Source organism: Aulonocara sp. 'chitande type north' Nkhata Bay, linkage group LG4 (assembly GCF_057382095.1).
Source record: "Aulonocara sp. 'chitande type north' Nkhata Bay isolate Kocher_YH1m ecotype deep benthic linkage group LG4, A_spYH_male_GT1.1, whole genome shotgun sequence".
Lineage (NCBI taxonomy): Eukaryota > Metazoa > Chordata > Actinopteri > Cichliformes > Cichlidae > Aulonocara > Aulonocara sp. 'chitande type north' Nkhata Bay.
Window position 1 is genome coordinate 1,197,975 of NC_141347.1, and position 10,125 is coordinate 1,208,099.

Sequence of the window (10,125 nt, forward strand, 5' to 3'; positions counted from 1 at the left end):
ATGTATAAAATGTATGGAAGCCCAGTTTGGCCAATAATAAAAGAACTATATGACACACAAGATTGAAATACTCAATCATACCATGTAAGACTATTTAGCCTACCACATGAAAACTAAGCAATAAGAATATTTAATTAACATTGGGAAACAAAAAAGTCGACTTAATTTAAACATAAAATTAGTATAAATAGTACAAATTAACATAAATGTTAGCTACTATAACTGAACTCTGAACTAACCACGTCGTAAAAAGAATTTTTAGTATATGACTGACTTCCAGAAAACTGAATAAGAAAACTTAAGAATTAATGTATTATTTGGAAACGGTAATATTTCAAGCGGACAAATACTGCTCAAAAAATTAAAGGAACACATAAATCACCGGTTGGATCTAGATGAATGAAATGTTCACCTTGAAAACCTTCACTGACGTACATTAGGTAATTTGTTGAGAACAAAATGACAACAGTCAGTGAAAACACAATAATCGTTTAAGTGCTGGATTTGAGGGAAAAAAGAAAATCACAACAGTTAAAATTGAAAAGTGTGTGTTTTGTTAATTATCAGCATAATTACATTTTAGGTTAAACACTTTTTCAAAATCAATTCTGAGCAAGGTCTTTTTGTTACAAAATAAAACAGTCAGATAATGAATATGCAAAATATTATTTTGTGGATAACACACTAAAATTTTGCCCTGAGGATGTGGCTGAGGATGCAGTTCTTTTTATTTGAAAAAACAGTTTATACAAGACTTATCACAGTCACATCTCTGTACAAAAAATAAAACCATTACAGTGTGGCCCAGTGCTCAAAATCATTACTCATCCCTTCAGCTGATTTAAGCATAAAAACCATTTCATCTCTAAACCCAGTTTAAACAGAGCTGTTAAAAATGTGCTAACAGAGAAGCACAGATAAGAAAGTTTAAATGGACCAGAATCAAAACCATTGGATGTTTTAGCTTTTAAAAGATAAGTCCAGGTCATTAAAAAAATAACTATGTGGGCGTATGAATTCACTATTTCTCTCAAACTTAAATGATGAGTCTTGGCTCCAGCAGAGACTCCCACCGTTCTGTCACCTATGAGAAGAAAGTAAACATGTTAATTTAAGGACTAGTCAAGTCAGATTTATTTATACAGCACAATTAAAAATAAGACCTGTGCAGCTAAGAGAACAGAACAATGCAAGACAATAAATTCAATCGTGTCTACGATGATGTAGACCAGCGGGCAAGCACTGTGTCCGAGTCTGACAACACTGGAGCACCACAAGGGACTGTGCTCTCCGCTTTCCTATTCCCCTTCTACACCACAGACTTCAGCCACGGCACAGAGACCTGCCATCTTCAGATGATGGTTGTAGGATGCTAGCTGGATGCATCAGTGGGGGCAATGAGACAGAGTACTGGGCTGTGGAGCTGCAGAATCATCTGCAGCTCAACGTGACAAAGACCAAGGAAATGATTGTGGACTTGAGGAGGACCAGGAAACCAGCGACCCACGTTTCAATCCAGAGGGTCGAAAATAAAACTTGTAACCACATAATTTTCACAGGGATTAATAAAGTATTCTGATTTTGATCTATTCGGAGTGTAAAGGCTTTACAAAAACCGAAACAGCACTTACCCATTCAAAGGCTTAAAAACAAACAGTAAAACCTTAAAATCAATCTCAAACTGACTGGCAGCTAAGACGAGTGATATGTGGTCCTGTTAACTCATGAAAAAAGAGAAATGTCTAAAACAATCACACCTTTTGGGGGTTTGGGGGGGGGGGGGGGGGGGATAATTTATTTATTAAATAATAAAGTAACATGACCTAATGTATGTAATGTAAAAAGGGTGATAAAGGGTCACACCCACAGAATTATCACCCTAATCAGCATCCATACATATATATTTAGCCTCTTATCTCATGGTTTTATTTTGCTCTTATCAGTGTCACATTCAGCAGCAGCAGATTGACTCAAGTAGCTCTGATAAATCTGCTGTGCACTTTGTGACCAGCTCCATTAAAAAACAGCAGATTTAAAGCACACCCACACTGGCTTTACTTTTACACTACCTGTGGCTTCAGAGGGTTATTAACAGCACATAAAGTCTTACCCAAGACCCTCTGGACACAGCATACTCCACCCTCTCGGAGCCATCTGGATTTTGATAGACTAGATCAAATTTTCCAGGTTCTACGGAAGCTTTGGAAGAAGCAACAAGTTAGGAATCATTAGAAACAGAAATAAATTAGGAAGGTTAATTCTTAAATCTCTTAACTTCTTCTGAGAAAGTGTTCAGTTCTCTGAAAATGAAAAGGTTTTCACTGTAACGTATTATATATCACTACCAGTGACATGACCAGTTTAATTAGGTGCTGACAATTCAAAGACATCAGGAGTCGTCTTTTAAATTTTGATATAATTACTTACATGATACATTATTTTTAAAAAGGCATGATTATACACAGTTATGATATTGTATGCCAGCAGTGAACTGATCTCCTACCTTGAGAGACATTAAGGAGTTCAAGTTCAATTTGTCTGTTGATTGGGTCAAAACTCACAATCTTTCCCTCCTAATATAAACAGAACCACAGTTGGTCATAGAGTACGAATGACAGTTTATACCATATTAGATATTATTAAATAAGCTTTTATTAGTAACATCATTCCAAGGTTGTGATTAGGTCATCACAACTGACTGCCCTCACCTTGTATTCAGATACCTCTGGTGTGTAGTTTTCAGTTAGCTCCAGCAGCTGCATTTAAACACATAGAATTAGGAAATGAATGCAATTCACTTTTTTTATTCACACATTATTATTTATATAGCTTCAAATCACAACAGCAGTCGCTTTAAGGGGGCTTTATTCTGTAAGGCAGAGGCGCTACAATAACACAGAGGAAACAAAAGCACTCTGACAGCGCAACTCCCCTCGAAGAGCGAGGGCTGTAATACATCTGTGATGCTTTATGTTTTTATTACAATGCATCAGAGAGCAACTTAGTATCTTCCCCAAGGAAATTTGACATGAAGCAGCCAGCCATGTATTTGTTTTATTTTATTACAATATGCCCTCATAATTATAATATTACCCTGCTTTTATAACAACACACTGATGTCTGACCTTTGACCTTTAAGCATTACATACTAAAATGATGTATTTTATTATCTTTAAAAATAGAATTGAAGCAGAAATGGCCGAAATCTTTGGTTTCAATAAGCTGAAAAAATGTGAGTGCGGCAGGGTGTGGTTTGTGGCTCAGCCGCAGGGGAGGGGTGGAGCAGCGGGTTCAGGGTGCCTGTCAGGGGAGTCTGACACACACCTGAGCTCCATCATCTAGCCATGGCTCCCCGATAAAAGACGTGCTGGGACCTGAGGTGGGAGGTGTGTGTGCTACAAGCAACTGCAGGCAATTATGGGCAAAATAACCACTGGCAGGGCTCTAGACTAACTTTTTGCCATGGGTGCACCGGTGCGCACCTTTAAAAAGTTAGGCGCACTCAAATTTTTCAACCGCATCGCTTAACACCGCAGTTTTACATGTGCACTTTTTTGGGGGGGAAATTGCAGTCCATACTGACAACATTCATTTCTAAACTATTAACTAACAATCTTGTGCTTAAAGTGCTTTCTTTTCATCTTTTCTTATTACCCACAGCTACATCCACTTCTGTCAGACCTAGGCTGCTCATTAGGGCTGGGTATCATCACTGATTTCTATAATCCATTCGATTCCGGTTCTCAAAGTCCTGATTCTATTCAATTTAACCTCAGACAGTCAGAAATATTCTAATTCTGATCATTTATCAGTACTGATACATGTGAGACTTCATCAGAATTGTGAACATCACAGCAGATGCCTTTGTGTGAAAGTAACTGAGAGAGAGAGAGCTGTGCATGAAGTGTGATTTTTTCGTGGTGGAAGCAAAACAGCAAAAGTCAGAGGGAATTCATGACGACATTGATCAAATGTGAAGCGTAGTTTGCTGCTTCTTTTGCTGCTGGCTCGGTGAAGTTTGGTTGGAGAGAGACAAAACCTGCAGCTCAGAATCAGCGCAAAAAGACGTAAACACAGAGCGGACCGGACGCATCAGGATCGTTGAGCTCCGACAACGTATCCGTCTACGGGCCGTCGGGTGAGAAAGCCGAGAAAGAGAAAGCTGATTCTGATGCGTCGGGTCAGGTCTGTGTTTACGTCTTTGTGTGGAATCCATGTACCTGCTCTCATTTGCTGTTTGGTGGTTCTAGAAATAGTTTTGTGAGCTTTAATCTGAGAATCTGGTGTTTCTGGTAAAACACATTTATATTTAAAAGTCGATTCAGGATTTAATGAATCAATATCGCTTTATTCAAGCTACTCACCTCCCACTTCCACCTGCACTTTCAACTGGACCAAGGCCAATCAGAGAGGTCCTGCCCCTGACTATCTCTGATTGGTTTAGTCCACGATAGGGGCATAATGTGTGTCTGTTGCTGACCACACGGAGAGTTGCAGAGATTTTTAATTTTTTTTTGGTTACCCGAACAGTTGGTCGCAGTGGTGCGACCAATTATTTTTTTAGTCGCACCATTGAAAAATTTGGTCGCACTCTGGAGCCCTGACTGGTGATCCAAAGTGGACAGGATAAACAATTAAAGGACTACCTATGAGAAAAGCTGAAAATTGGTGATTGACTTATGAGCTACTTAAATATATTAGTGGGTTACCTAGGCAACCGAAATACTCAAAGGTGACCTGCCATCAGCTTCAAAGATATGGGCAACAAACTAACTGCTTCCACTGTGGATGCAGTTTTAAACAACATAAAAAGCTGCTAATAATGGGTTCACAAAAATCTTTGTAAAACATGGTTCCTAATTCTTAGCGACTGCTACCCATAGTGGTTAGCTTCTGAACCACTGTAGCTAACGAGCTAGCCTCTAGCTAGGCAGGGCAAACTGCTGCTATTCAGGTCTGTGAAGGTTCTCAGTCATCCAGGTCATCGTAGTCAAAGGAGCTTGCAAAGACTGGAGTAATTATTGGACTAAAAACTTGGAGTAATTAGGACCCTACACCACCGGGCAGAACATGTTCCCTCTAAGCCTGAAGGAAAAAAGAAGGAACACACACATGTAAAGGAAGCACTCAAAACGTGCGGCTATCCTAAATGGGCGTTCTTAAAGTCAGCAAAGAGGCACAGAAAAGAAGACCAGACACCAGCGAGGGAGGATAAGAAGGACGACGCAACAACATTGTCATCCCCTATGTAGCCGGTGTATCAGAGAAACTCAGGAGAGTTTTCTCCAAGCACGACATCCCGGTGCATTTCAGACCCAGCAACACGCTCAGACAAAAACTGGTTCACCCGAAAGACAAAACGCCAAAACACAAACTTAACAATGTGGTGTATGCTGTACAGTGCAGCGAGGAATGCCCAGACCTCTACATTGGAGAGACCAAACAGCCACTTCACAAGCGCATGGCACAACATAGAAGAGCCACCTCCACAGGACAAGACTCAGCAGTCCATCTGCATCTTAAGGATAAAGGACACTCTTTCGAGGATGCCAATGTTCACATTTTGGACAGAGAGGACAGATGGTTTGAAAGAGGAGTGAAAGAAGCATCTATGTCCACTGTGAGCGACCATCTTTGAACAGAGGCGGGGGTTTACGACACCAACTCTCTGCCATCTATAATCCAGTTCTGAGATCCCTTCCCAGACGCCTTAACGCCCACTCACATCCTGGGCCATCTGACCTCAGGAATTCGCATGATAAGGTGGGGCCAGGTTTCACAATGAACACACCCGAAACTCTGGCTGATTGGGACCCACGCCCAGTTTCCCACCTTGGCTCAGGCGATTAGAGGATCATCCTTTTGTCCCTCTGTGGGGGGTCACTCCCACTAGGTTTATATCTGGGACTCTCCACCATTTGACCTTAGAACTGAACTGAAGAAGCTTCTCGGATGAGAGGTGAAACGTCTTCAAGTAACTTAAAGAAGTCCAGACGCTTTTCTTTGCAAGCTCCTTTGACTGCTGCTATTCAGTCACAGCAGCTTTTTTGACTTTTTCGACTTCTCTATAAAGAGTTGCAGAGGAGAAAAAAATCCCAAAGGCTCACTAACAGTGTATTTGCTTAGAGAACACTGGATTTAAACATTACATAAAATACTGCACTGTAAGATAAACTCATGGCTTATAATAATAATAATAGGATTTATGTAGCGCTTTTCTAGGCACCCAAAGCGCTTTACAATGCCACTATTCATTCACTCTCACATTCATACACTGGTGGAGGCAGCTACGGTTGTAGCCACAGCTGCCCTGGGGCAGACTGACAGAAGCGAGGCTGCCATATCGTGCCATCGGCCCCTCTGGCCAACACCAGTAGGCAAGTAGGGTAAAGTGTCTTGCCCAAGGACACAACGACCAGGACAGAGAGCCCAGGGATTGAACCGGCGACCTTCTGGTTACAGATGCGATTCCCAACCCCGTGAGCCACGGTCTGTGAAGCATTTCGATTTTTCACATAAGTTTACACCTGAACAGAAAATCTTTGATAACTGTCCCCCCGCCCCAAAGTTAAGCTAATTTTGAGTGTTCTACAGTATATTAGCTACAACAGTGTACTACAGCTGATAAGGATGTTGAACAAACAAGGCACAGAAAAGCAAACTTGGAAGAGTTGACCTGATTTGTACAAATTGAAATGGCTTGCAGTGGACAGATGCAAGGTCATCGATGTCTACATCCTTGTGCATTAAAGAGGGAGTATGCTGTATTGTAAGAGGGCTGATCAGCCTGTTTCACTACCTCATCTACAGAAGGCAGAGGGTACAGCAGATTTAGACTTTTTTTTTCAAAATAAAAGTATGACATTATTCTCAAAATCATCAATAGTATTTTTTTTCTTAGTGTAGCCCTAAAACTCCTTCAGAACAACAGTATGAGGGCTGATAGCTTTCATTTTTAACCTGGAGATGACTGCAGCTTACAACACCCACCTTAAAGGCAATCCTCTGCCCCACCTGTGGAGGAGCAGCTAACAGGGGCATGGAGTTGTAGTCCTGCTTAGGTACACTCACAGCTTCCTTCTAAAAATGGAGACAGAAAGTCAAGAATGCCTTTTAATTCATTTTACTTGAGAGCAGATATTACACTTAAATTTTAGGCTTCAGATGCAGACAAACCTGCAGGATCACTGACGTGTTGGTCAGTGAATCATTCTGGTAAGACGGCTCTGTGGCTCCATTATAGCTGGACCCAAAGCTGCTACTGTTCCCTCTGCTTGCTCCTCCTCTACCCCCACCCGTAACACTTGCTCCCTGACCACCGCCACATCTGGCTTTCCCTCTGCCGCGACCTTGCCAAGGAGACTGAATACCTATGCCACCTCTGGGCTGCTGCAGCGGCCTTCGTATCACCAGCTGGATCTCGTCTTCACTGTCCGAGTTGGAACCCTTTGCTGCTGTATGAGGTGGCTCGGCTATGCTGGCGGTCTGTTCTGGATTATCGTTTGTAGGCTGCGGGGCTGAAGGAGCCTGACTTGATTCTGAGCTGGTAGCCGTGGTTTTTAAAGGTTTGTTTCTGGGCTGGATTTTCACACTGGCAGCCTCATCAGGAGAAGACTCTGTTTCTGAAGAGGATGACGATGACTGTGGAGGTTTTTTGGGGGCAGGTTTTGTGTTTGATGGGACCTTGGAGGGAGCAGGAGTGGAGGTGGGTGTTTTTGTTGTTTTTTTGGGTACGACATCTTCATCACTGCTGCTACTACTGGAATCTGAAGAGGAGGCTTTTTGTGGTTTTGATGCTTGGAGCTTCTTGGTGCTTTTACTCAGCCGGCTGACAGCAGCTGGAATCTTCGGGAGATCAGCTGGTTTGGGAGAAGCAGGAGCACCTTTTTCCTTTGGCTTCTTTTTCTTCTTCTCTTTCTTCTCTGTGGGGTTTCCCTGTACATTCTCATTCTGGTCATCACTTGCCACTAGGTTGGCACCGTCTGTCATTCTGTCCTCGTTATTTTTCTTCCTCTTTTTCTTCTTCCATTCGACACTCACTCCATTTTCTTCTGGCACAGTGTCTTCTGTGGCTCGCCGTCTCTTTCTGCCGCTTTCACTTGCTGCATCTGGATGACTGCTGTATCCATTCAACTCATTCATCCAGCCCACCTTCACCCTGACACAAAAACAGAACACATCTTAAAGGAATAGTTGAACATTATACATTATACAATGGATTTATTATGTCAAATTTCCTTGACACAAATAAAAAGGTCAGTGGCAAACTATCCAGGGTGTACCCTGCTTCTCACGGACGGACAGATGACCGAAATGAACGTCAAACCTGTTTACTTAGTTACTAGTTATCCAACCCTTACAGGGAAGTTGGAACCTTAAGACACACTCTTGATGACACAGGGCTAACACTGAGAAACAGCAGGCAACCACAAAAGCACATTTAAACCTACACATGATTTAGAATCAGCAGTCTGTCCAACATGCAGATCTCTGTGTTGTGAGAGGAAACCCACACAGATCTGAACCCCAGATGGCAGTGCAGAATACTGAAAAACTGACTGTTGTAAAGCATACAGCATTTGGTTTGTTGTAGCTTTTGAACTAACAAAATGAATACGTGTGAATTTAAATATTGTGTCGCTTATGTTAAGACTTAAACTTAACAAACTTGAGGTGTGTTGGTCATTTGAAGTATGTTACATTGGTGCATACTTCAAATTAGATTAGTACAGACTCGACTCTGGGGTGACAGGAGAATAAATGGTGCCACAAATTTTGGAAAATTAAGTCTACATGAAGTTTGTTTCAAATCCACACTTCACTCAATAGCCCTGTGCCAAATACGCGTATTTCATTTTTGCAAACAGAGCCTAAGAATAGATAACACTGAAAGGATGTTTTTAGTTGTATTTTATTAACGTTTTTCCCCTTTATGACGACAAAGTGTCTAAAAAATCATGATATACCGTGCCACGATCCAGGTTTTTGTTCATACCACCCAGAGCTAGGCAAGCAAGCAGCGTCCACATGGTACTGAGCTGAGTGTTTAGAGACATGTTGTAACTAAATAACTCGTATTAAATATGCCAGGATCTGTCAGCGCTTTGAAAGTTACAACTAACAAAGCACGCGCACCTGACGCTGTCGTTGTCCCGCACCACGTAGATGCTCTCCGTGTGCGGCAGGTAGCAGTCTTCTATGAACAGGCTGAGGATGCTCCCGCCGCTGAATTCAAACTTCTCCCTGATGACGCTCTCCAGGTCGGCCACCACGCGACACACGTTTAGGTCTACGAGCAGCCAGCACATGCGGCAACCGACGACAGCCGGCGGCGGGTAGTCAAAGTACAGGCGCAGTCGGATAAAGTTGTTACTGTGGGCAGCCATGACGGCTACAGCACCAAAACACACCGGCTGCTGTACTACCTCTGCGAGCTCAAAGACGACACTTCCGCTCTTCAAAATAAGAGTGCAAACTCAAATGTATTTCATTTCCCTATTCAAAGAAAAGATTATTATAGTAATAATAACTCTGTAATGACAGCTATACCCACATCATATCAACTTATCACGTATTCGTTTGTAGTCTCAGACTTTTATTTTAAATTATCACTTTTCAACGGAAGTGAGGCGCACGTGTTTGGCGCTGTCAATACCCTCGTTTACAATATTGACCTCTGCCGGCGTGGAGGAAGTACTGAATTATTACCGATCTCCATCGCAGCCAAATATTCACCAGAGGCTCTTGTCGTAACTTTAAACTAAGCTCAAACTGAACTGAAAAATGACTTGAATAAAAGCTTATCTTCATTCTTCTTGGGATTTTTTGTTAAAGTCCTTAAAACTGACTTTATGACTCATTCAAGCATTAAAAATGCACAGTTGAACCACTGGTCTGTCTACACATAATAGACAACTTATATCAGCATGGTTATCAGATTTTCCTTAAAAAACGAAAAAGAAAAACATTAGGACCAAAGAAAAAGTGGCAAGCCTAGATGCACTGTCTACATCAGATGACCAGTTTCTGGAATCCATGTCTGCTAGAAATAGGAAAAATCCAGCAAGACCTGGAAAAATAAAAAAAGAGATATATTAAGACCTTGATCCATCTACTCTTGGCCAA

General features: G+C 41.8%; 1 protein-coding gene across 1 annotated transcript; it reads right to left on the reverse strand.

Annotated features, from left to right (window-relative positions):
- Positions 1-702: 702 nt before the first annotated feature.
- On the reverse strand, positions 703-9,570 carry coil (coilin p80). Its single transcript, XM_086287861.1, has 7 exons — positions 9,136-9,570; positions 7,177-8,158; positions 6,991-7,080; positions 2,709-2,756; positions 2,504-2,573; positions 2,111-2,199; positions 703-1,084 (listed from the first exon to the last, which is right to left on the reverse strand). The coding sequence occupies exons 1-7, from the start codon at positions 9,384-9,386 to the stop codon at positions 1,037-1,039; spliced, it is 1,578 nt and encodes a 525-aa protein (XP_086143987.1). The 5' UTR covers positions 9,387-9,570; the 3' UTR covers positions 703-1,036.
- Between the last annotated feature and the right edge of the window lie 555 nt (positions 9,571-10,125).

What these genes read in the sequence shown, in the direction of transcription:
- coil (XM_086287861.1), bottom strand. Translation starts at nt 9,386, where the DNA reads ATGGCTGCCCACAGTAACAACTTTATCCGACTGCGCCTGTACTTTGAC. An exon ending in ACACGTCAGTGATCCTGCAG is followed by an intron (nt 7,081 to 7,176) that starts GTTTGTCTGCAT and finishes CTCCATTTTTAG; the next exon opens with AAGGAAGCTGTGAGTGTACC. An exon ending in GGCAGAGGATTGCCTTTAAG is followed by an intron (nt 2,757 to 6,990) that starts GTGGGTGTTGTA and finishes GTTTAAATGCAG; the next exon opens with CTGCTGGAGCTAACTGAAAA.